Below are 26,950 nucleotides of genomic sequence, written 5' to 3'. Positions count from 1 at the left end.
AATAAATCTTTTTTATAATTAGATTCATCAGCAAGTTTTGTAATTAATTTATCACCCTAGCGGTTACTTGCTTGCAGCTCTAGGAAGATGGCCGATTCGACTGATGAGAGCCTGCTCCTTGGTGTGCTGTGCTGCGTGTCCCGTACTCATGTATACACACACAAATCGATGCGCTAGCTTTTCTGCGCGTGTAAATACGCATAAATGAAAACTTAGTTTTTACACACGCGTAGGCGTGTACACGGTGACCGTGTGCACACAGTCGTACAGGTCATTTCAGCGTGAGTTTCTTATGCGCCAAGAGGCAAGTATAGCCACTTTCCAAATTAAGATAGTATTAACGATCAATCAAGTGAGGTGGCAGTAGAAATATTGTAACGTGAGTGGAGTGGCGACTATATAGAAACACAAGATGGCACCCTCCTCAATGACTAAACAGGGACAACGGCGGGCTGAAGATAGGAACGCAAAGGACTTATCAAATTAAATCAGACCCTATTCTGGATTGGCTAGGGTAAGCAGGCTTCGTTGTTATTTTAAATTGATGGTCTGCAGTTGGGTTATTTGTTTACCACACACTACGAATTGAAAAACTGCCCCATGACGGTCCACGCACGAAATCCAGCCGAAGTTGGATTTAGCCTGGAAAGCCAGCAGAACAGCAAAGCCGAGTGGATCTTATAGGGTTTCTTTTCTGTTGGGCCATATATTACCTCATTAACTTCTTTCTCATTTTCGCCATATCGGTTCAGGAATAAGGTTTGTGCAACCAAATTAAACTTGATTTCTTTCTTACTTTTGAAAAGAAAACAATAAATTTGTTATACTTTGGATTTTGCACTTTCTTAAGATCAAATTTGTTATCCTTTTTCCAAATTTAGGATTTGGATTTAAGGTTCGGGGTATCTCTAGGTAGCCTGGCGGTAAAAACATTGTTTTTTCTTAGGGTATCAGCTAATTGTTTTTTCCAAATCTATTTGAATGATTCGTTTTTATCCGGCGATCTCTCACAAAAAAATCTCTTATCTTAGGGTATCTCTAGATAGGATGGCGGTAAAAACATTGACATACACTTGCATTCACCAAAATAAAATACCATAGAATGATTTTGATAGAAAACCAAGCAATAGTTTGGCTGGTAGAGCCTCTAGTTGAGAGGCATCCAACTAGTTACTTGAAAGATCATGCGAGTACCTCCTAAAGGGTTTGATATCTTTTTTTAAAAAAATAAGATAAGTGTTTCAAACAAGATTCTTTTTTTCTCGAACACGCAAGAGAGCTATGTATCTTTGTATTAAGATAGAAAGAAAATCTAAGTACAAAACCATCACCTCACCTTGGACTATAATGAGAGAAATAGGTGTTTTAGGATAACTATTACATGCAAAAAAAAAACACCAGGGACGTGACCACAACTAGACCACCTCTAATCAGGCACTACAACTCTTTCTAGGTCCAGGGCAGTAAGCCCATTGGCTCCAGAAATTTGCCATAAGTGGGATTCATCCTTGAAGGCCTGAAAGTTCCCAAAAAATTCAGTGCAGCTCCATATGTTTCCAAAGAATCTAGGCTCCAAGAATTACTAGCGATTTGAATTGCTTTGGTACTTGTTTCTGAATTCTCTTCCAAGATTTCTTCCACCAATCAGCAAATAAACTAGATTTACAGCCCGGCGTCAGACGGGATAGGTTCAGGGGCAGTGGCACGCTGAACCAGAACTGCTGTGCAGACACACAACTAGTGAGTAAGATCTAGTTAGTGAGAACTCAATCTATCAGTTTTCAGTGTCATCCGCAATGTCATCATAGTTACAACTTAAATACTGACAAAAACTGAAATGTTTGAATGAAACCATCACATTGCCCATATTATTATGAACTTTCTTCTCAAACAAAGCAAATCTCTTCTTTCACTAAAAAATTGCACCAAACATTGCACCGAGGAAAAGCAGAGATTCCTCTCTCAATCTACAAGTAGGAAATGAAATGAAATCATCAACTCATCGCTGGATCATAAAAAATTTATGCAATTTTCCTTAGCTGAGTCCTTTTAGTTTTCAAATAAAGGCTCAGCCTGGTCTACTATCTACAAGACAAAGGGCTACGTCATTATGGCTTGAAAGTTTACAATGATAGCGCCACCAAAATCTACATAAAATTTTTGATGGGCACAAAAAGTAGTGTTCTCACATAAAGTTCATAATGGCAATGATTGAACATTTATCGGTGAGCAAATGGGCCTTTTGAATAAAATATATCCTAATGAATCATGTAGGTTTTATTGTTAACTGCTTAAGTGATATACTCCCTCCGTCTTGAAATGTTAAGACACTTTGGTTTGCCTCCCTAAGTCAACCATTTTAAGTTTGAGCATGTTTATAGAAAAGAGTAATAATATTTTGAATGTCAAATGAGAATAATTAAATCCATCATGAAACGAATTTTCATAATTTACTTATTTGAAGTGTTAGATGCTAATATTTTTTCTATAAATTTGGTCAAACTTAGACTATTTTGACTTAGGATAAAGTAAAATGCCTTACATTTAAGGACGGATGAAGTAAGACAAAAAAACTGTAATCTCTGAGCCAATAGTTATTTTGAATAAATGAATATCCTAAGAATGAACTTTGAAGTTAGCAGACTCTCAATACATGTACAAAGAAGTTCTAGCTAGCCACCCAACTAAAATCTACAAATCCTACAAAAATATTTTTCATGAGTTAATCCTAAATCTTCTCCAATGCTTGGAGAACGTCGTCCCTCAAATCCTCAAACTTCTCGATCCCGAAACTGAACCTCACCAGGTTGTCCTTGATCCCGTTCCTGGCCTTCTCCTCATCACTCTTTCCCCAGAATGACATGACTGCCGGCTGCTGCACCAGGCTCTCGCAACCGCCAAGCGATGTTGCGATCAAGGGGATTTCCAGTGCATCGACGAACCTCATGGTGCCGCAGAGGTCTGATTTGACCTCGAAGCTGACAACGCCGCCATACCCGGTCATCTGACTCTTGGCGACTTGGTGCCATGGGTTACTCTCTAGCCCCGGGTAGTGCACCCGTTCAATCTTCGGGTGGCACTCCAGGAGGCGTGCCATCTGCAGTGCCGTAAGGTTATGTGCCTCAACACGAAGGGCCATCGTCTTAAGCCCGCGTATGATCATGTAAGCCGCATTCTGCATAATTTAGGAGCACAATCAGTATAACAATTTGGAGGAATATCAAAGGAAATCAGTGCTCATAATGTTGAGATGCAGACGTACCGGACTGATAGCGCCGCCAAGGTCGTGCTGCCATGCCCGTATTTTGGAGATGAGTGCCTCCGAGCCGCTAACGCATCCGGCAATGACATCGTGGTGGCCGGCCATGTACTTTGTAGCGGAGTGCACGACGATGTCGGCACCGAGGGTGAGCGGCTTCTGGTTGATGGGCGACGCGAGCGTGCTGTCGATGCACACAAGGGCACCCTTCCGGTGGCACAACTCCGCAACCAGCCTGATGTCCACGCACTTGAGCAGTGGGTTTGTGGGGGAGTCGGCGTAGACGAGAGTCACATCATTCTGGTCAAGGACGGCCTGTAGCGACTCCATGTCGTCGAGGTCGATGAATGTGGACCTGATGCCCATCTTGGAGAGCCTATCGCCGATGAAGGCGCGCGCCTCGCTGTAGCAGTCAGTGGTCGTCACGATGTGGCCGCCCGGCGGCACGAGCGCGAGCAGAGTTGCCACGATGGCGTTCATGCCTGACGACGTGACTAGGGTCGCCTCTGTTGGTGATATGCCCAAGAGCCCATCATCACAATACGGTTTAAAGGCCCAAGTGGATATTGATCCAAGAGGGATTAGGGTTACTAATGGGCCTATGAGATAGAAGCCCATTAGTACGCCCTATATATATATGAGGGAGGGGCTAGGGGGGCGATGACCTGAGCCGCGCCACCTCCCTAGCCGCCGCCCCTCCCTCTCTCTCGGCCGCCGCCCTTGCCGTGCGTGCGGTGCTAGCACACCGACGTCCGGCGTTTCATCCCCGTACGTGTGGACTCCGTGGAGGCGCTGCTGCGACTGCTGCGCTGATCGGCTGCTGGGATCAAGTACGAGGAGCTCGGTTCGTGGGACGTGATCGACTACTTCCTCTACATCGACGCGCGACTTCTTCCGCTGCGCTGCGCGTCTAGTGGTAACGATCTATGATCTTCTACTCGCAAGTATCTTGGGTTTATGCAGTAGTGATGCTAGCGTAGCCTACCCGTTTACCTACAGTGGTACCAGAGCCATCTTGCGTAGTTTTTGGTCTGGATCTTTTGCATATAGGTGATATGTTGTTGTAGTAGATTGGATCTATTACTTTTGCACGGTTTGATTAGATCAATTGGTCATAAGGGGTTAAAACTGGAGCGAGTTGATTGCGCGGCATGTGACAAAAGATTAGTTTGTGTTCTTTCTCTGTTATGCATACGACATGTCCCTACCGGCTGGAATCACCATCGGGACTAACTGTGTGCATAGTCAGCAGATTGAACCAATAGATCAAGGTCATGTGTAGATGCAGTCTTCTCAAGTGCAAAGTTTGCACGGTCAAGGTGATTGACCTAGTGAAAATTGAGGCATTATGAATGGCTCGGATTTGAGGTGATGCGATCACTCTGATGAGATTTTCATAGGGACCGCCGTTGCTTTCTCGCTGTAGCGGCTTCCCAAGCGCTACTTTGGTAGAACACGTCGTACGCCTAACTTGTTTTTGCAGGGTGTGATGTGAATGGTATGGCCTCAATGTCATGTGATGATGTATGTGATGATTTGTGCGGCCTGCGTGTCGCAAGTTAACACAAACCGGGTTGAGGTTGCACCATTATTGTATAACGACCTGCGTGTCGACTTGTGATGTTTGAATCCTCATGTAATTATTTCACTAGCTATTAGATGTAGTAGCTTAGTATCTTTTCATGGAGGTTTCAATCATGATGGCGATGATGATCACCACAAGACAGGACGGATGGCAATGGAGGTCACCTTGGAGCCATGGCGATGGAGCCCATTGTGATGCAAGAGGCCATACTATTCATAATATAATATGATTATATGCCTGTGATATTTATTTTCCTGTCATACTATTCTTTCATGCTTTTACATATGGTGGATGCTTTAATCATGATAGAATAGCTTCCCTCAGAAAAGTTTGAGTTTTTGATGCCTTTTACCAATAGCTGCACCTATAAATTTTGATCGTTGTGTGGTAGGTTTACCAAAGTAGAGTACCCTCAGCTATCACTTTTGTATAGGGTGGATGTCGGACATTCACAAGCATAGTATTGGTTTACTCAGCAAAGCTATCAAAACAGTTTTGGGCTTTAAGGCATAGGGTTGGGGCCGGGGCATTGGATGCCACCCAACAAACAAGAGTCGCATAGAGATGTGATTAGTAATTTGTTACTTACCTGTATCACTACTTTTCTAGCCGTGATGCTAAAGCTCACTAGAATTTTAGTGATTATGGATCTTGAACTACTATATATCATTAGAGGGAAGATGACTTTGATATAGTAGGTTGTCTTTTGTTAAATCAGTTAATGAAAGTTTTTACATAAACTTAGTGCTGAAATCTTGCTTTACTTTAATGTTGTAGATCATGTCTGCCAGTAACTATTCCGCTTTTAATTTGCGTTCTGTTCTTGAGAAAGAAAAGTTGAATGGAACAAACTTTATTGATTGGTACCGCAATCTGAGAATTGTTCTCAGACAAGAGAAAAAGGAGTATGTTCTTGAGCAGCCATATCCTGATGATCTCCCTGACAATGCAACTGCTGCTGATCACAGAGCTTATGAGAAGCACTGCAATGACTCACTTGATGTCAGCTGTCTGATGCTCGCCACCATGTCCCCTGATCTGCAGAAGCAGTATGAGCATGCAGATGCTCATACCATGATCGAGGGGCTGCGTGGGATGTTTCAGAACCAAGCCAGGACTGAGAGGTTCAATATCTCAAAGTCCTTGTTTGCGTGCAAGCTGGCAGAAGGTAGCCCAGTCAGTCCTCATGTGATCAAAATGATTGGTTACATTGAGACTTTGGATAGACTTGGTTCTGAACTTCACCAAGACTTGGCTACTGATGTTATTCTCCAGTCGCTCCCGGCGAGCTATGAGCCTTTTATCATGAACTTTCAGATGAATGGCTTGGATAAAACATTGAGTGAGTTGCATGGGATGCTAAAAACAGCAGAGGAGAGCATTAAGAAGAATCCGAATCATGTGATGATGATTCAGAAGGGGAACAAAAAGAGGAAGCGTTGGACGCCTCCTAATCCCAAAGGTAAAGGCAAGGAAAAGAGTTCCGGTGGTGAGTCTTCGGGCTCTAAGCTAAAGCCAGCACCTAAGGCCAAATCTGGCCCTACTTCTGAAGATGAATGCTTCCACTGTCATGAAAAGGGACATTGGTCTAGGAACTGCAAGAAGTACTTGGAAGAAAAGAAGAAGAAGAAGGGAAGTGAGACTTCCACTTCAGGTATAAATGTTATAGAAATAAATATTGCATTATCTTCTAGTGAATCATGGGTATTTGATACTAGATCGATGATTCACACTTGCAAATCATTGCAGGGTCTAAGTGAGACTAGAAGATTTGCAAGAGGCGAGTTGGACGTTCGGGTCGGCAATGGCGCAAAGGTTGCGGTGTTGGCGGTCGGCACCTACCACTTGTCTCTACCCTCCGGATTAGTTTTGGAATTAAATAATTGGTATTGCATTCCTGCTTTGAGCAAGAACATTATTTCTTCTTCGTGTTTGGAAGAAGTTGGATGATTTTAAGATTGTAATTGAGAACAAACATTGTTCTATCTTTTGTAATGGTATTTTTTATGCTCATTGTCCATTGGTGAATGGATTATATGTTCTTGATCTTGAGGATAAATCTGTCTGTAACATTAATACTAAGAGGCTTAGACCAAATGATTTGAATCCCACTTTTATTTGGCATTGTCGCTTAGGTCATATAAATGAGAAGCGCATTGAACAACTCCATAAAGATGGATTGTTAATCTCATTTGATTTTGAATCATTTGACACATGTGAGTCTTGTTTGCTTGGAAAGATGACCAAAGCGCCTTTCACTGGTCAGAGTGAGAGGGCGAGTGACTTGTTGGGACTTGTACATACCGATGTATGTGGACCAATGAGCTCAATAGCCAGAGGTGGTTTTCAGTACTTCATTACTTTCACTGATGACTTTAGTAGATATGGCTATATCTACTTAATGAGGCACAAGTCTGAATCGTTTGAAAAGTTCAAAGAATTTCAGAATGAAGTACAAAATCAATTAGGCAAGACAATTAAATTTCTGCGATCTGATCGTGGAGGAGAATATTTGAGCCTTGAATTTGGTGATCATTTGAAACAATGTGGAATTATTCCGCAGCTAACTCCGCCCGGAACGCCTCAATGGAATGGGGTATCCGAACGGAGGAACCGAACCTTGTTGGACATGGTTAGGTCCATGATGAGCCAAGCTGATCTTCCATTGTCATTTTGGAGTTATGCTCTTGAAACTGCTGCGTTCACACTGAATAGGGTTCCAAGTAAGTCTGTTGAGAAGACACCATATGAGATATGGACTGGGAAGCGTCCCGGATTATCTTTTCTCAAAGTTTGGGGATGTGAGGCTTATGTCAAACGTTTGATGTCAGATAAGCTCACTCCAAAGTCAGACAAATGTTTCTTTGTGGGGTATCCTAGGGAAACCAAAGGATATTATTTTTACAATAAGGCGGAAGGCAAAGTGTTTGTCGCTCGCAATGGTGTTTTCTTAGAAAAGGAGTTTCTCTCAAAAGGATTTAGTGGGAGCAAGGTGCAACTTGAAGAAATTCAGGAAACACCCGAAATTGTTTCAGCACCCACTGAAGATCCACGGGATGTGCAAGATGTTGCACAACCCGTAGTTGAGGCACCAGCCCCACGAAGGTCTATAAGGGCACGTCGCGTTACTGACAAGCTCAACCTCCTTATTACGGAGGAGCGCCATGTATTATTGATGGAAAATGATGAGCCCTTGACCTACAAAGAAGCAATGATGGGACCCGACTCCGACAAATGGCTTGAAGCCATGGAATCCGAGTTAAAATCCATGCATGATAATCAAGTTTGGAACTTGGTCGATCAGATTGACAGTGTAAGACCTGTCGATTGTAAGTGAATTTTTAAGAAAAAATTAGACATGGATGGAAATGTTCACATCTATAAGGCACGATTGGTGGCGAAAGGTTTCCGACAAATTCAAGGTGTTGACTATGAGGAAACCTTTTCGCCCGTCGCAATGCTAAAGTCTGTTCGGATTCTCCTAGCAATTGCCGCATATTATGACTATGAGATATGGCAAATGGATGTCAAAACCGCTTTCCTTAATGGACATCTAAGTGAGGATGTGTATATGACACAGCCTGAAGGTTTTGTCAATCCTAAAAATGCTGGGAAAATATGTAAGCTTCAGAGGTCCATCTATGGATTGAAGCAAGCATCTCGGAGTTGGAATATTCGTTTTGATGAGGTAGTCAAAGGGTTTGGCTTCATCAAGAATGAAGATGAGCCTTGTGTTTACAAAAAGGCTAGTGGGAGCGCACTTGTGTTTCTGGTCCTATATGTGGATGACATATTACTGATCGGAAATGATATTCCAATGCTTGAAGCCGTTAAAACCTCATTGAAAAAGAGTTTTTCGATGAAGGATTTAGGAGAGGCGGCTTATATTCTGGGTATTAGGATCTATAGAGATAGATCAAAAAGGCTAATTGGATTGAGCCAAGACACGTACATTGACAAGATACTGAATCGGTTCAATATGCAAGATTCCAAGAAAGGTTTCTTGCCAATGTCACATGGCATTACTCTAAGCAAGAGTCAGTGTGCTACGACACCTGATGAGCAAAAGAGGATGAGTACGATTCCTTATGCTTCAGCCATAGGGTCGATCATGTATGCTATGCTTTGCACGCGCCCAGATGTTTCCTTTGCTCTAAGTGTTACGAGCAGGTATCAGTCAGATTTCGGTGAACCTCACTGGACAATTGTAAAGAGTATCCTTAAGTACTTGAGAAGAACTAAGGATATGTTCCTAATATTTGGAGGCGAAGATGAGCTCCTTGTAAAGGGTTACACCGATGCTAGTTTTCAAACAGACAAAGATGACTCCAAATCGCAATCCGGTTTTGTTTTCTGCCTCAATGGTGGGGCAGTGAGCTGGAAGAGTTCCAAGCAAGATACGGTGGCTGATTCGACGACAGAGGCCGAGTATATTGCAGCTTCCGAAGCTGCAAAAGAAGCTGTTTGGATCAGAAAGTTTGTTTCTGACTTGGGTGTTGTTCCTAGTGCGTCCAGTCCAGTGGACCTCTATTGTGATAATAGTGGTGCCGTTGCACTAGCAAAGGAGCCTAGAATAACTAAGAAGTCCAGACATATACTGCGAAAGTATCACCTCATCCGTAACTTTGTTGAGAGAGGTGATGTGAAGGTTTGCAAGGTGCACACGGATTCAAACGTTGCTGATCCGTTGACGAAGCCTCTCCCACAATCAAAGCATGAGGCGCACATGAGATCTATGGGTATTAGATACTTACATCAGTGATTCTAGTGTGCGTGGGAGATTTTGTGTCATGAGTATGTTTATGTAATGATAAATAATTGTTATTTGTTCCATGGATGATTATTTTACATTGATTATCAAGTATGTGACTTGTTCGTGAAACTCTTTGTTGAAAATGATATGATTCTAAATTATCCCTAGTTTATGTCGTTGTGTGGGACAACAACGACGTTGAGACTAGCACATGCATTAATTGATGATCATGTTTCACGGATCATGGATATGGAGATATCGGATTAATGATGTGGACACATGTTGGTGAACATGGTGTTGTATTGACCCACTCCAAGACAATGTTGGGATTGTTATTTTGTATGTGCCATCAGTTGTTCTTGAGTGTTATACCTACTGAATCCTTAGACCTGAGATCGCCATTGTTTCTCACTGTGTGTAGTGGTGCATCTTGGGGCTGCTAAACGCTACTCCGTGACTGGGTAGTTACAAAAGCAGCTTACAGGTATGTCATGAAACATGGAATGAGATGTGAGCGGATCAAGATGGAATTTGCCCCTCCTAGATAACGGGAGAGATATCTCTGGGCCCCTCGAGATAGTTGGATTTGAAAGTGCATGGCCATGCCAAAGTGATTAAAGAGTTAATCATGATGACTAAAGGTTAGTTATGAATAGAATCTACTATTAGATCGAGAGAATGGTCGAGCTATCACAAAGGTGGCACGCATCTCGCTTTGAGCTTGACTGGTATCGTGTGGCAAAGGGATCGGTGTATGAGTATATCTATGGTTCGGCCGATATGATCTTTATGTGTATTTGTGAGTCACTATGCCCTGCTAGGTGCCGCTATTGACTTGTGATTCGGAAATGATTTCCGATCACGACCACCTACACATGAACCTAACGGGTCACACACTTAAGGGGTTTGGAATGTTGGAAAGCTTGCATGTATGATTGTCTCTAGTGCAAGTGGGAGATTGTTGGTGATATGCCCAAGAGCCCATCATCACAATACGGTTTAAAGGCCCAAGTGGATATTGATCCAAGAGGGATTAGGGTTACTAATGGGCCTATGAGATAGAAGCCCATTAGTACGCCCTATATATATGAGGGAGGGGCTAGGGGGGCGATGACCTGAGCCGCGCCACCTCCCTAGCCGCCGCCCCTCCCTCTCTCTCGGCCGCCGTCCCTTGCCGTGCGTGCGGTGCTAGCACACCGACGTCCGGCGTTTCATCCCCGTACGTGTGGACTCCGTGGAGGCGCTGCTGCGACTGCTGCGCTGATCGGCTGCTGGGATCAAGTACGAGGAGCTCGGTTCGTGGGACGTGATCGACTACTTCCTCTACATCGACGCGCGACTTCTTCCGCTGCGCTGCGCGTCTAGTGGTAACGATCTATGATCTTCTACTCGCAAGTATCTTGGGTTTATGCGGTAGTGATACTAGCGTAGCCTACCCGTTTACCTACAGCCTCGGCTCTCTCCAGCGCGCTGATCTTGTCCTCCAGGACCTTCACCGTCGGGTTGCTGTACCGGCCGTACTCGTGGCTATGGCGCCGGCCTTCCTTGAAGGCGATGAGGTCCTCGGAGCTCTTGAACCAGTGCGTTGTGCCGCTCACAATTGGCGTCGCGATCGAGTCCGTGGTGGCCCCGTCCGCGCCCCTCCCGAGCTTCTCCCCAGCGTGAACGGCTAGAGTCTCGTCGGAGGCGCGTCTCGTCTTGGGAGGCTGAGCTGCCTGAGCATCCCCGAACAACTCTTGGAGCAACACAGCCGGGGGTGTGGCGGCAACGCGCTTGTGCTTTGGAGAGCTGAGAGGCTGGAGGAGGCGGCGCTGCTGCCTCGGGAGCGAGATCTTGCCAAGGGAGGTGGACGGAGCCATGAGCTTGGAGAAGGATCAAGGCAGAAATGGAAGGCAGATTAATCCAAGTGATTGATCAGCTCAGTTGTGAGGGAGGAGGAGTTGACTGCTGCTTGCCTGTGGCCGCAATGACTAACTAAAGCTTCAGGTTCGTGTGGTTTGGCCCTCCTCTCTCCCCTGAACACTTATATACGCACAAATCGACGCGCGTTAATCATACGCGGCTAGTGTGCGCGTACAGGACATTTCTGCGTGAGGTTATTGTGCGCCAAGAGCCAAAACCGAGTAGCTAGGTTATTAAGATGGAGTTAACGAATAAACAAGTAGTGCGTGCAAGTGTGATTAAGAAAACACACGGGAGGACCTCAATGTGGGGAAACGGGGTAGGCTACGCTAGCATCACTACCGCATATACCCAAGATACTTGCGAGTAGAAGATCATAGATCGTTACCACTAGACGCGCAGCGCAGCAGAAGAAGTCGCGCGTCGATGTAGAGGAAGTAGTCGATCACGTCCCACGAACCGAGCTCCTCGTACTTGATCCCAACAGCCGATCAGCGCAGCAGTCGCAGCAGCGCCTCCACGGAGTCCACACGTACGGGGATGAAACGCCGGGCGTCGGTGTGCTAGCACCGCACGCACGGCAAGGGCGGCGGCCGAGAGAGAGAGGGAGGGGCGGCGGCTAGGAGGTGGCGCGGCTCTCAGGGTCGTCGCCCCCCTAGCCCCTCCCTCGTATATATAGGGCGTACTAATGGGCTTCTATCTCATAGGCCCATTAGTAACACTAATCCCTCTTGGATCAATATCCTCTTGGGCCTTTAAACCGTATTGTGATGATGGGCTCTTGGGCATATCACCAACAATCTCCCACTTGCACTAGAGACAATCATACATGCAAGCTTTCCAACATTCCAAACTCCTTAAGTGTGTGACCCGTTAGGTTCATGTGTAGGTGGTCGTGATCGGAAACCATTTCCGAATCACAAGTCAATAGCGGCACCTAGCAGGACATAGTGACTCACAAATACACATAAAGATCATATCGGCCGAACCTTAGATATACTCATACACCGATTCCTTTGCCACACGATACCAGTCAAGCTCAAAGCGAGATGCGTGCCACCTTTGTGATAGCTCGACCATTCTCTCGATCTAATAGTGGATTCTATTCATAACTAACCTTTAGTCATCATGATTAACTCTTTAATCACTTTGGCATGACCATGCACTTTCAAATCCAACTATCTCGAGGGGTCCAGAGATATCTCTCCCGTTATCTAGGAGGGGCAAATTCCATCTTGATCCGCTCACATTCCATTCCTATGTTTCATGACACACCTGTAAGCTACTTTTGTAACTACCCAGTCACGGAGTAGCGTTTAGCAGCCCCAAGACTGCACCACTACACACAATGAGAAACAATGGCGATCTCAGGTCTAAGAATCCAGTAGGTATAACACTCAAGAACAACTGATGGCACATACAAAATAACAATCCCAACATTAGTCTTGGAGTGGGTCAATCCAACACCATGTTCACCAACATGTGTCCACATCATTAATCCGATATCTCCATATCCATGATCCGTGAAACATGATCATCAATTAATGTATGTGCTAGTCTCAACGTCGTTGTTGTCCCACACAACGACATAAACTAGGGATAATTTAGAATCATATTATTGTCAACAAAGAGTTTCACGAACAAGTCACATACTTGATACACCATGAGCGAGAGGGCAAAGTCAAAAGGCTAATATTTTCATTTTGCTAGCCTTATAATATATTTTTTTTCTAAAAAGGCTAATATTGGCAGGGATAACCATCAATAGTGATGGGTACGGTATAGCGCCACTCCTATGGACGCGTCTCATGAATGACACATGGCGGTGCATGAATCTGGCTAGTAAACATCAAATATGGTGTAGGCAATCTATGTGATGACTTCTTGTGTAGTAATGCATCAAGTCAAAGAAGTTTGGCTAAATAGAATCATAAACCGGCCTGGATTCTGAATCTGACGGAGTACTATTGCACAATATGAATGCGGCTGCATATAAACAGCGGTTCAAATAATTATATTATGACCCTTTGCAGCAATGTGTACGCGGTACAACATGATGCAACATTTGCTAAAACTGCTTACTTCAAATGAAGGTAGATCCATTTCACATGCTCTGACTCTGGTGAATCAGTCAGTGCATGCGTGGAAACTTTCCAGCAAAATGTGTTGGAGCAAATTAATTGGATATTTCTTGCCTAGTGGAAAACTGTGAAAGCACAGCAACTATATAGTAATACGGTCAAGGTGTACCGTGTACATACTTGGTAACCAAATTAACTTGAACACGCGCGGTAACCAGTTTCTATACTACCACCAAACACACATCTAGTATACTCTAGTTACTATGCACCGTGGAGAGGGAGGCTCGGTAACCAGTTTCTATACTACCACCAAACACACATCTAGTATACTCTAGTTACTATGCACCCTGGAGAGGGAGGCTCGTGAGCGCTTCAGCCCCCCGCGATCGACACGTGCACGGGGAGGGGAAAAACCGACGCGGGCCATGGATTCCTAGGCCCCGCCTGCGCTGCCGCACCGCCTTCGCTTCCTGTGGGGCCCACCGGGGTCCGCTTGTCTCTCCTCCGTGGCCCGCAGCTCTATCGCGCTGCGGGTTCTTCCATTTCCTTCCCGATCTCCTGGAGGCGGCATAGGGCGGCAGATGAGGGCCATCGCGGGCTGGGTTGGGTGCCGGAGCGGCGGATTGGGGTGGCGGCGCGGCGGATTGCGGGGTCGGAGTGGCAGTTTGGGGCGGCGGAGAGGCGGATGCGGCGGGCCGAAGCGCGAACCGTCGAGGGAGACCGGGGAGGAGGGCGCATCGTTGCGTGGGGGAGGGGTCATGGCCTCACGGGGCCACCGCCGCACGGGCCGTGCCGCCGCCATGCCGAGCGCTGCGCCGTGCGAGGAGCCGCCGCCGCCGCCGCCGCCAGTCTGCCGCGCCATGAGAGCGAGAGAGAGACAGAGAGAGAAGGAGGGAGATCTCCGCCCGTGCCGGGGTAAGAGCAGAGCCGAGGAGCCGCACCGAGGACGCGCCTCCGTTGCTCCCCCGCTGGCACCGCCCGCCGCTGGACGCCGCCACCACCGGCCGCGCCGTGCCGCTCGAACCCCGCCGCCCGAACTCTGCCTGTAGGGGAAGGGGGAGGGAGGGAAGGAGGGGGACGCCTGACACCGCCGCAGATCCACGCCATGGAGTGAGGCCCGCCATGCGCCGCACGCCGACCTGCCCCGTCGCCGCTCCGTTCGCCGTCGCAGCTCGGCACACCTCCGCAGTGGCCGCGGCGCCCTCCCCGCCGCCTTCCCCTGCTCGCCATGCCACCGCGAGGCACGCCGTGCATGGCCGCCGGCTCGTCACGCCGCCGCGGCCCGGCCGCGCGCGTGCACCAGGGCAGGCAGGGACGATGTCACACCCGGTTTGAAGGACAAAACCGAATGCATAGCTATATGTATGCCAGGATCAAGTTTCATACATATAGAGACATCATAAGTGAATAATCAGTAACAATATCACGTAAAAGAGAAACTAAAACAATTAAAAGACTATCAGAGTTATACAGCTTATCCTGTAAACGAAGGCTTCAAACTTCGCAGGCAATCGACTGGGGGTTGCATACACCTAGAACTCAACAACATCTCCAGAAAACTTCATAAACCTTCTCCTTCTGAGCAGCAGTAAGCAAGGGTGAGTACACTTATGGTTGGTACTCAGCAAGACCACAAGAAATAACCAGAATGTGATTTATATCCATCTTTAAGTTTATTAATCATGTGGGTCCAAGCCGCTCCTGACCGTGAGCACAGCTAACCGGTTAGTTTTAACTCTGCAGAGGTTATACACTTTCAACACAATTCGCGTAAAAGTTCCAAAGAACTTTGAACCCAACTACGCACATGTGCTGATCAGGCACAATACCACACTTCCGAGGTGTGATTGCATAGGGACGCTACGAGACCTTTACAAAGAATCCCTATATGTATGTGTTAGTCCCTGCCATTGCGGTCCCTCTGAAGACACAACTTCCTTCACCCGCTCCACAACACAAACTCATAACCACCAAGCGAACAACCCCAACACAACATATAGTTCATCTAATTACTTAGCCAAGACCAGAGCCATATAGTATTGTGGTTGTATGGCTTTCTTGGGTGGTTCTCCATGTTCCAATTAAATCATATCATCTTGTAAATAAAGCATAGATAGAAGTATGGTTAGGGTCACTTGCCTTTCTCCAACAAAAAACTACTCTTACTGCTCTTCAGCTTTTGCTCACTTGCAATTCTTGATCTTCAATCTTTGAATGGCGATCCTTCTACTCGAGACGATCAACGAGCAACCATACAAAACAATCAAAAAGATACATCTAAGAACAATACACCAAAACAAAGAAAGGCTTTAAAAGAATGCTTCTACGGTTACGAGAGCGCAAGAAACGCGAAAAACGGAACTAAAACAGTGATTTTATAGACTAAACGGTGCTTCAGGGATCTAGTCACGATTAACTATAGAGTTAAGAACTAACAGAAAAGATTTGTAAGACACAACAAAAAGTGTCCTCACATAGGATAATAGGGTGATAAAGCTATCGCAAACGTTGCAAGGATCACGTGAGCGCGAGAATCGATGAAAACGGAGTTAAAATAAAGAAATTATGGCTAAAACAGGATTTCAGGGGCTTATTTGCGACAGATTTAAACTTTCAGGGGCTAGCTCTAAAGAAACCAGGGCTAAAACCTAATTAAACCTAACTCGCGAGGGTTAGAAAGCAAAACTACACTTCCTGGACGGCGGGTTCAATTTTGTAAAAGGCCAGGGGTTAGAGTGTAAGAAAAAGGGCTATTTTGCAATAAGTTTTGGACAAGGGTGGACCGCGGGTTGATTCTCATAAAATCGAGGGACTCTTTTGCAAAAGTACCACAGTTGACCGGTAAGGGTTAGGTTTGACTCGAGTTGAATCTAATCTAGGCCACTCGATCTAGATCGGACGGCTAGGGAGGCTCGGGGCGAGATGGCGGCGGCGCTGAGCTGTCGGCGGCGAGGCTGGCGGCGGGGTGCGGTGGCGGGGTCGCCGGCGTAGGCAAAAACGGCCATCCGGGGCTCATTTTTTTAGCGAGGCTAGAACGGGGAGCACGAGCGCGGCGCGGGCGATTGACCTAGGGCATCTGCGCGGTGTATTGGCGCGCGGACAAAGCTCATGGTGGCGAGCGGCGGAGCGGCAACGTCGGCGAGCAAAACCGCGGGGAGAAAAGCGAGAGCGCGAGGAAGAACGGGTTGGCGAGCTTCACAACCTCGACGCGAAGCTACTGGGCGGCGAACTCATTGACGGGAAGCAGTGGAACGGCGTCGCGGCGGCGGCGGGCTCCGAGAGCTTCACAAGGCGGCGCGGCTAGGGTTTTGGCGCGTAGTAGAAGGCGGCGGCTTCGGGTTGGGCTTCAAGGGGGCGCGGGCGGCCGCTATTTATAGGGGCGCACGGCCCCTTGGCGTGCGGGCCACGAAGGCCGGGGGTGGCGCGGCTGGGAGTCGGATTTGGTGGAGTCCTGCTCGCCCACGGGAGGAGGAAGAAGGCCCTGACGAGCGGGTCCCGCGCATCAGCGATAGAAGGAGAGGGAGAGTGGAGCGCGAGCTGGGCCGGGGAGAGGAAAAGAGTTTGGGTCGGTGTTGGGCTGGGCTCGCAGAAAGAAAAAGAAAAGAGGGAGAAAGGAGAGGGAATTTGGGCTGGGCCAAAATGGGGACGGAGAGAGAGAGGTTTCCATTTTTTCCAAGAAAAAGATTCAAACAATTCAATTCAAATTCAATTTCAAAGATTTGAATTCAAAATTGAACCACAAATAATAAAACAAATGCAAGGCAGCATGGATGCACAACAACAAAACATTTTCTCTAAATTTTATAAAAACATCATTATTTATTTTTACTAAATTCTCTGTGGAGAAAAATAAATATTGGGAAAATTTTAAAATTATGAGAAAATTGTTGTTTTATTTTTAATTTTAATCACATACTGAAATCCGAAAATTTCAGGGTGTGACAGACGAGCAGGGGCAACCGGCGGCCCGCGCGCGCCCGCTTGGGCTGGGACGGGTGGCCGGTCGAACGCCCGCGCACAGAGCGCCGCCTTGCTGCCGTGGCCACCCCGCCGCGGCATGCGCGCCATGGCCACCATCGGCGAGGGGGCCGTGGCCGAGCTCGAGGGGGGCAGTGGCCTCCACCGCCATGACCCCGTCGGAGGAGCCGGCGGAGAGGGGCCGCGGCCGCCGCGCGCGCAGGTGAAGGTGCGGACGCCCGCACGCGCGCTGGGATTGCGGCGGCGCGGCTCGCTGGAGACGAAGAAGTAAACTGAGCGCGGCGGAGCGCGCTACTGTCCTAGTTACTTCGAGAAACCATGATAGGAAAACAGTGTAGTTGAGCCTTCTTGGATGCCACCCATTCTCCATCCAACAGCTGGGCTTTTCATGCACAACGTATGAGCCTGTCCAACTCCAGTAGAGGAGAATACAAACAGGAAGGAATGAGTTGAAAAATATGTACACTTTATTTTATTGCAGAATTAAACCACCATCTCACTTTAATATTTTGAATAGTTTCATGCTCCAAAATAAGAAAATAATCTCTTCCTTAGACTTTTATCGTGCAAGGAATTACAGTTTCATATTCTTGTTACTACATGTTCTATGGGAATAAGAAAAAATCACAACTCTTTTTCGTTACACATAAAAGAGGTTTCAAAAGTCATTTTTCTTTTCAACATCTTTCTTTTTTCAAAATCTTATTTTGCTCTTTCCACCCATGCAATAGAGAGCAGATGACAAAAGGGCAGCCTATTTTCCCCTTAAATGATAAGCTTTGAAATAGGAATAATGGAATAATGATGAATTCAACTACGAATTTTTTTCCAAGCTGGTCTTATCTATGCCGAGAACTGAAGTTGGACCGATTAGTCTTGTGTTGAGTAAGCTAAAATCTGCGGCACGTTGGATGGAGAATGGGTGGTATCCCAAGAAAGGGTCACCTGTGACTTTGCTTCAGGAAGTTAGAGAATCCACACCGGTGCAAACACGCCACAATATAGTGCGATGAGCTTGTGCTTTGGAGAGTTGAGAGGTTGGAGGAGGCGGTGCTGCTGCCTCGGGAGCGACATCTTGCCAAGGGAGGTGAATGAAGCCACGAAGTTGGAGGGATCAAGCAGAACTGGAAGGCGGATTAGTCCAACTGATTGGCACAAGAACCCGAGTGCTAAGGCTGAAGAAGAGCATATCACCATGATACTCCTCCAGCTCGCTCGGTTATCTAGTTTACAGTCTTGGTAATTGTGTGATGACACTCCCAACTGAGACTGGCTTTACACGTGGACGCAGCTGTGGACTATTTTTACACGAAGCGTGTCACGCGCTACGAGTCAAATAAACCGAGTGCAGCAACTCGCCGTAATAATTAACAACAAACCATGCGATGTCGTCCGTAATTAATTTGCATTCGCAACAATTAGGCTGTGCAGATGACACGTACAGTGGAGCCACCAGCGACTAATTATTCAAGTTAATTATATATATATGATGACAAAGCCACAAGGGTTCTCTCCAGGAAGCAGCAGGGCGGCGAAGATAGAATAAGGAGCAGGGACAGTTGGGAACATGGGATCGGCCTTGCCACTAGATTTTTTTTGAGGGCGGCCTTGCCACTAGTTAATTTTGCCTCACGCCGCATCAGCGCACGATCAGCTAGTGACGCCATGCACTCCGGATGGCTTGCCCAAAATCCAACTGAACTGAGACACCCTGTGATACTCGTGCGTGCTGTCGTAGTCCTGTACCGCCGGCGGGGCTGTCATATGAACTGAACAAAGAATAGGCGCGCAACAATTTTTCTTCAAAATATAGTACAAATACAATGCTCACATATGCACACAGACTTATTCTATAAATACACGCACATAATCTATCCTACCTGTGGCAGAACCACCTGAATTATCCCGGCTCAAGTGCGCAGGCCATCATCGTAAAGGCAACACTGGCACAAACGCACTTCAAACGGAACAATTCTTGGTCTGTCGGGTAACATCCCGATACAACCACCGGTTCTCGGATCGAACAAGCATACCCCGCACGAAGGCGAGTCCAGAGATATTACAACCACAAATTTACAACATAGGCAAAGTAGTGATTACAACATGTTTCAAAGTACTTATTACAAAACCAAACTTTGTAAACAGTTATACAAACCACAACTTTAACTTCAGAGTTTGAGAAGCAGCGGAAAGAGACAATAACGGCTACAACACGTCGCAAAGGTATACCAAGCTAGCCCAAGTAAGGTATCACTCGTCAGGGTCATTGCCGGCCGAAGACGTATCCCACTCTACGGACCAGCCAGGAGGCAAAGAGCATGGATAGATCAAACTAGCGATCTGCTCTTCGAACTCAAACCTGAAAAAGGGTATAAGTAGCCCACTATAGCTAGACTATGCAAGGTTTGTGAGGCTCTGGTTTTCCTTTTTGCTGAAAAGCAATAAAGAGTAGATCCTTACTTTCAAGTTTTAGCTTTCAAGATTCTAGTTGATTAACCATTCCATGTAAGCAATTACTAACCAATCATGGTAGAAAACTAAGCAAACATCAATATTGATAAATAATATTATTGCTCTTATTACTCTGTGTGGCAAAGGGATCAAGCAGTCTGATTTCATCATGAGAGGCGGACGATTCTGAATCGAAATTCAACCTGGCCAGACAAACCTAACACACACGTTTGGAACACCGTCGGGTCGTTTCCAAACAACCGTTGACCTTTCATTCCGGCTTGTGGATAGTGTCACTCTCCCCGACTACAGGGCTCCAAGGTCCACCCGTGCCCGGTCCACCCTTGTCCCTTGAAGTCGTAGTGTTGCGCAACATAAAAATAAAACCTAACCCTAAGAGAGAGTGGGAGGTATATTCACTCCCCGGTCCAATCGGCTACTAGGTTTGCCGCGTACCATATTGACGGCATGTGGCTAGTACTTTCAAAAACTTAATCACCGCTACCACACACCGCGACCTTAGCAAGTCCATCAACACAGACGGGGTCTCACATAAAGTCATGATATCGATCACAACCCCGTCCGTCATCCTTATATTGATAACAGAAGTAAACAAGCAATTCCTATAAAGCTCGCGAGTGACAGGCAATCACTTGACTTTTACCGGTCCTATAAGCTTAGCAAGTAATCGAACTCAAGTGTAGTGTTCAGTACATAGGTTCCTAGGATCATGCATCTAGGGTTTCAATTCAAATCCTAGGAACTGTAAATGCACAAGTAAATAAAACAATAAGTGATAATAATTTGAAATATAGGTTATGTCCGGGGCTTGCCTTCTCGGTAGTCGCTAACTATTTCAGCTCTCGGCTCTTCCGAACTTTGGTCCGGGGCTTCAGTTAGTACGGCGGTGTTCACTTGAGCTTCAAGATCACCTCCGTCAGACTCCGGAATCAGCTCGTACATCCCGTCCGATAAGGCAGTCGTGTCTATATGTAATGCAAGAACAACATTAAAAACACACATGGGCAATCGTTTATAGAGTAGTTAAATAATAAATTTAACTACACAAGGCATCATGATCAACAGCAAAAATGAAGTCTGCTAACTTTATAAACAAGTGGGGGTGATTTCCTATAACAAATAAATCATGGTTTGCAAATAAATAAACAACTCAGAGCACATTCAGCAATAAAATCAGAAAATATTATCCTAAACAGAACATGAATAGAGTAGGCTACCCTGTAAAAATCATGCCAAGACATGTAACCATTTAATCACAACAATTTATTCATTCAGACTACACCTAGAACAAGCTTGAATTATACAGGTCAAACTAGAGTAGATCAGAAACTCAAAATTTAACAGGAGGTCCAAACAGAAATAAACTAGCTACTGTGAATTTTTCACGATTTTATCTACACAGAAATAATTATAAGAAAATAAACAAAATAGAACAACAGATTAGCAAGATTCATTTTTAGCTACTGTTCTATTCATGAACTGATGCTCCAACTTCATGGACAAGCTAAGCTACTCAAGAAGAACAAGTGGAAATATTTTCATGATTTATTATGAATATAAACTATTTACCATAATTAAAGTCTACTAAACAAACATTAAATCAAAGAAAAAGCTACACCTGAGAACTGATCACGAAATTTTTATATAAAAACAAGTGTCACATGAGTAAACTACCATAAACATTTCAGAGCAAGACAAGTTTTCAATCAGCAGATAAGAAAAAGATTAAATAACTAGTCTTTATTTAACTAGTGACACAAAACAACTTGTACAGCAAAAACTTGCAACAAACACCTTCCCTATTATGGTTCTACTGCAAAGAGCTTTACACAAGGATTCCAAAACATCAAGATTTGCTATTTTACGAATTTTCTACGAATTGATATTGAATTTCAAAGTTCACTGCTAGAAATAACAAAGAGGTCCTTGAAGCACTATTCAAATGAGTCTTGGGCTATGCAGATAACCCCCTGGGGTTTTGTTTTTTCCACCCCGAGGTCCTTGGCCCGGTTTGGGAAGGGGAACAGTGAAGGGAGCGCCGGATCCCGGCGGCGTGTTGCCGGCGGCGAGGGGAAGGGGGGCCAGGGAGCTAGAGGGGACCACGGCGCACCTCTAGGTGGCTTCGGGATGGCTCGGGGTGGCCTATGGCGGCGGGTCCGCGTGCTCCGGCGGGCGGTGGTGGTCAGAGATGGCGGAGGCGGCGCTCCGATGAGGCGTAGAGGGGGAGATGGGGCTAGGGAGGTAGAGCGGCTCCAAGCGCACCAGAAGGTGCCAGAAATTGGGGTAGGGTTAGCCCGTAGCGGGCTGTCCGCGGCGGCCAGAGCAGCGGCGGAGCTCGGCTACGACGGCGAGGGGGGGGGGCTCCGGTGGAGCTCGGAGGGCGAGATTAGGCCTGAGAGCTGCACGAGGTCAAGGCAAAGCTACTGGTGGGGTCGATTGAGGGAGGGGAAGAGCGGAGGAGGGGGTTCGACGGCGACCTGGGCTCGCCGGCGTTCGGGGCGGAGCGGCGGCGTGTTCTGGAGTGTAGGAGTGGTGTAGCGAAAATGGCCTCTCATGCCATATTTCAATATAATATTTTGGCGATTGATGACACACACAACACTTGGACTAATGTGATTGTTAAGATGACTATTCTCAGGCTTTTAGGTTCAAGTGATGACAAAGAGAAGAGAGGCGTAGCAAGGCTCCATAGTGGATTTCGGCCGGGTGATCGAGAGAGACGGTGGCAGTGCACGAGACTCGGTGTCTTGTGGGCACTTGCCTTTGCTTGCCGGCATCGCCATTGGTGGCGTAGTGCAAGACGGTGATCGGAAGAGCCTCGGTGTCCCGTGGACGTAGGCGTTTATGCCGAACCACGTTACATGACCGTGTCTACTCGGGAGTTTGCGTCCCTCTTGCACTTACCTCATTACTTACCATATTACGTTTCCGCACTTACTCTTTGTTGTGTGCCTTTAGTTTCCTAGTTAGTTTGATTAGGATTGGCTATAGGTTGCAAGTTTTTAGGGGTAAGTAGAGAGTTGCATAGATAAATCTTAGTTATAACTAGCATGTATAGGACGTGTTAGGTTTATCTTATGCAAGTAGTTTGAGCCCTAGGTTAAAAAGCGTTTAGCGACCCTATTCACCCCCTCCCCCTCTAGGGTCGGACACCCCGGTGATCCTTACAATTGGTATCAGAGCTTGGTCTCACACCTCTTACGAGGATTAGCCAATTTTATTGGTAAAATTGTGAGAAAGCTCGTAGGAGACCCGTCGACTTAACCGTCGAGTGAGTATAATGTCCGGGGAAGGGATGAGTACCGATAGGGCTCCGTTTTTCGATGGCACGGGTTTTCCACGGTGGAAAGTGCTTATGCAAGTACATCTCCAAGCCCGTGGGCTTGATGTTTGGCGTGTCACCGAAGTAGGCATGAAAAATGAGAATAAGGCCGAGAGACAATATGATGCCATTGCTAAATCAATTCTATTGTCCTCATTATGTGATAGTGTGTTTAATCGTGTTTTTGCAAATGAAAACGCTCATAAGCTATGGAAGCAAATTGTCGAGAATCATGAGGGCACAAAGGATGTTGCAAATCAAAAATATCATATTCTCGGCGAGGAGCTTAGTAGCTTTAAGCAACTTCCTAATGAAAATGCTCATGACATGTACTCATGATTAAACACTCTTGTCAATGAAATTAATGCCTTAGGTCTCAATCAAGTTAAAGATGGGGACATTAACCGCAAGATCCTCCGAAGCCTTCGCAAGCCCGATTATGACATCATCAACACACTCTTGCAAAAGGAAGACTTGGTCAAGCTTACACCCAACCAAGTCATCAATCAAATCATTGCCCATGAATATAGTATGGGGATGACAAAGAGGAAAGAGCAAGAGTCCACCTCTTCTTCAAGCAAAAAGAGTCTCGCCACCAAGCACTCATGCAAGCATCAACCAAGGCGACAAGACTCATCAAGCTCAAGTGAAGAAGAAGAAGAAGAAGAAGAGGATGAGGAAGAGAGTGATGATGAATCAAGCTCAAGTGATGAAGAATATCCAAGGGCTGTGCTATACCATCACCGCAAGATTGCCGAGCATGTACATAAGCTCTATGAGCTTGGGTACAAAACACTCATTAGAGGAAGTGCGGTTGGGATGGAGAAGATGGCGAAGAAAAAGAACAAGTCAAAACCTCAAGCTCTCTCCGCCATCTACAAACCCAAGATAAGTGGTGAAAGCTCAAGTCACAAGAAAAATTTCAAGAGCTCCACCACCCAACGCCCTCGGAGATTATCACCACCACCCATGTGTCTTATGGCACTAGGTAATAACGATGTAAGTGATGACTCCTCCTCCAATGATGAATCCGATGTTGAAACCAATGAAATGTGTGAGATGATGACACTTCTCCATAATCAACAAGAATATCTCACTAAACAAAATGAAGAAATCAAAACTCTCAAGGCTAAAGAAAAACTTCATGCTTCATTTATCTCAAGATATGAGAACTTGTTAAACAAATTCAATTTATTAGACAATGAGCATAAAGAACTTAAAATGAAATATGAGAGTCTTGAATCCAAAAGTGAATCATCATCGGATAAATCTTTTCCTTACAATATTCTTTGTACTATCTCTATTAACAAGGTAGATGCGTCTACCTCTTGTGATCTAACCCCTTGCAATGAGAATGTGATTGTAGAAACATGTGATGATCTCATTGCTAAAGAAAATGATGAGCTTAAACAAGAGGTAGAAAGGCTAATGACGGACTTGAGGCGGCTCAAAGGAAAGTACACTCAAGAGCAAGTCCAACCTTCTCAAGATAACACCTCCGCGGGCGTGAAGAAGCTTGAGAAGGGAGAAATCGTGACTTGTTTCAAGTGTCACAAAGAAGGCCACAAGTCCTACCAATGCAAGGAGAAAGAGGGCAAAGCAAAGGGCAAAGAAAATAGCAAGCCCAAGAACTTGAACAAGAACAAGAAGGCTAAGGAGATCAAGAAAAACACATCTCCATACTTGAAGGCATCCTACATGTACACCAAGCCCACCCACAAGAACAAGCAAAAGAGCAACCACTACATACTTGAGAAGAAGAAAAACGGCAAGGTGGTAGCTCATGTCATGGGGTGGAGAACATATGGTTGGAACCAACCTATTTGGGTGCCCAAGGATATTATTCATATCATGGATGGCTCTCAAAAGGTTTGGGTTCCTAAGACTTAGGCACCAAACAAGTGCAACGGGGGATTTGGATGCTTAGCTTAAAAGTTAAAGTGAAGGTTCAAGCCAAAATAAGCTAAGCTCACAACTTGGACATTTGTTGCCCAAGTCACCCATAAGGTAATGGTAGCTAGTTTTCAATTCAAGCATCATGTAGCTCCATTGCTTTTGCTAGGATGATTGCTTGTTTTACATCTCCTAGTGTTATATATATGGTGGGTTGCTTGTGCCATGACTCTAACCCATGAGCAACCTACATAGTTTGATAAGTGTGTAGAAAGATACACAAGGTTACCTTTCATGGTACACGGACTTCATGAGGTATGTATTTCATATGTGTACTATGAACACAAGCTATAGGGTAAACTTCCCAATTGTGTCAAAATCAATGTGCATACATTTGCTTGGTGATTCAAACACTAAATGCACACATTTAGGGGGAGTTCACTTTATAGCTTGTGATTTTGAGACTAACATGTTTGCTAGCTTATCTTTTGTAGTCTCACGTGGAATTAACACTCTAAGAGAATGTTTTCTCACAATCAATGTGAACAAACAACTCTATAAGAGTGGTTAGATAAATTGTGCTTTCATGCATATTGAGCCATACTCTATTGAATTTAAATGCTCATATCTAAGTTCATAGGCTATGTGCTCATACATTTGCTCAACCTTGGTGTACCAAGTACTCTTCTTTCAAAGACTTTCAATTGGTTGCAAGTCACTTTCAATTGGTACATGCAAGGTAAACAAAAAAAATCCCCCGGAGGTATGCAAGGTTCTAAACTCATTCAATTGGTATAATTGTCAATTCCTTACATTTTTTGAGCTACCTCCGTGCATGATATGATCTAAGCTTTCTAGTTATAACTTCTAGTTGTGCACTTGATTTTCACATTATCTTTTGTGCACATACTTGTGGAAAGCTTAGCTCATGTCATGCTAGTTTCATGATTTTGTGATCCACCATAGTAAATTCTCAATTGGTATCTTCATTGATATCATACAATTGGATCATGAGTCATGGAACTAACTCCCTAGGATACTAATCTTGTTTTGAGCTATATTGTTTTGCAAGACCTTTTTAGGAGCAAGACCTTTTAAGAGATTTGATTCCAAAGGGAGAGAAATGTGGATCAAAGAAAGATATTTTCTCAAGGAGAAATACTCAAGTGAATCAAGTCATGAGGGAGAATCAAAGGGGGAATCATGGTTTTAGAGGGAGGTCAAGCCATCATTGGATGGTAGTAAGCTTTCAAGCTACGGGGAATTTGGAGGCTTGACAAGGTTTGGGATGCATAAGTAGGGATGCATCATGAAAAGATGAAGTAAAGTCAAGTTGTGGATAAAAGATTAGTGACCCAAATTCCCCTCCCCTACATATGAGGTAATGAGCAAGGTAAAAGGATGATCTCAATTCATTTGATATCCTTCATGCATCATTGTAGCTCAATGCCTCTCTAGTATTGCATGATCTCATCTTTACAATTGGTATTTACAATTGGTATCTTTCTTTTGATATGCTTTCCTAGAAATATCATATGGTAGGTTGTTTTGGTACTAACTTCTTATCTAATGCAACCTACATGGGCGAAAACCGTTGCTTCACCATGACACATGTTTTCGAAAGGAAATACCAAAGTCTACAATCGGTATCAATCCTATTTTTTTGGTATTCATTTGGTGTCATGTTTTCAAGTTATAGAGTTTG

General features: G+C 45.4%; 1 protein-coding gene across 1 annotated transcript; it reads right to left on the bottom strand.

Annotated features, from left to right (window-relative positions):
• Window positions 1-2,603: 2,603 nt before the first annotated feature.
• Window positions 2,604-11,456, bottom strand: LOC120688976 (cystathionine gamma-synthase 1, chloroplastic-like). The gene is made up of 3 exons (XM_039971317.1): window positions 11,042-11,456; window positions 3,263-3,765; window positions 2,604-3,175 (listed from the first exon to the last, which is right to left on the bottom strand). Exons 1-3 carry the CDS (start codon window positions 11,454-11,456, stop codon window positions 2,729-2,731), a joined length of 1,365 nt encoding a protein of 454 aa, XP_039827251.1. The 3' UTR covers window positions 2,604-2,728.
• Window positions 11,457-26,950: the final 15,494 nt, after the last annotated feature.

The sequence above is a fragment of the Panicum virgatum genome, chromosome 9N (genome assembly GCF_016808335.1).
Source record: "Panicum virgatum strain AP13 chromosome 9N, P.virgatum_v5, whole genome shotgun sequence".
NCBI lineage: Eukaryota > Viridiplantae > Streptophyta > Magnoliopsida > Poales > Poaceae > Panicum > Panicum virgatum.
This window is presented reverse-complemented; position numbering and strand designations above follow the sequence as displayed.

Excerpts from the sequence above, each read along its gene's own strand:
- LOC120688976 (XM_039971317.1), bottom strand. The coding sequence starts at position 11,456 with ATGGCTCCGTCCACCTCCCTTGGCAAGATCTCGCTCCCGAGGCAGCAG. Across the intron at positions 3,766-11,041 it reads GGAGAGAGCCGAGGCTGTAG|AGGCGACCCTAGTCACGTCG; the intron begins GTAAACGGGTAG and ends TATCACCAACAG. Across the intron at positions 3,176-3,262 it reads TTGGCGGCGCTATCAGTCCG|AATGCGGCTTACATGATCAT; the intron begins GTACGTCTGCAT and ends TAAATTATGCAG.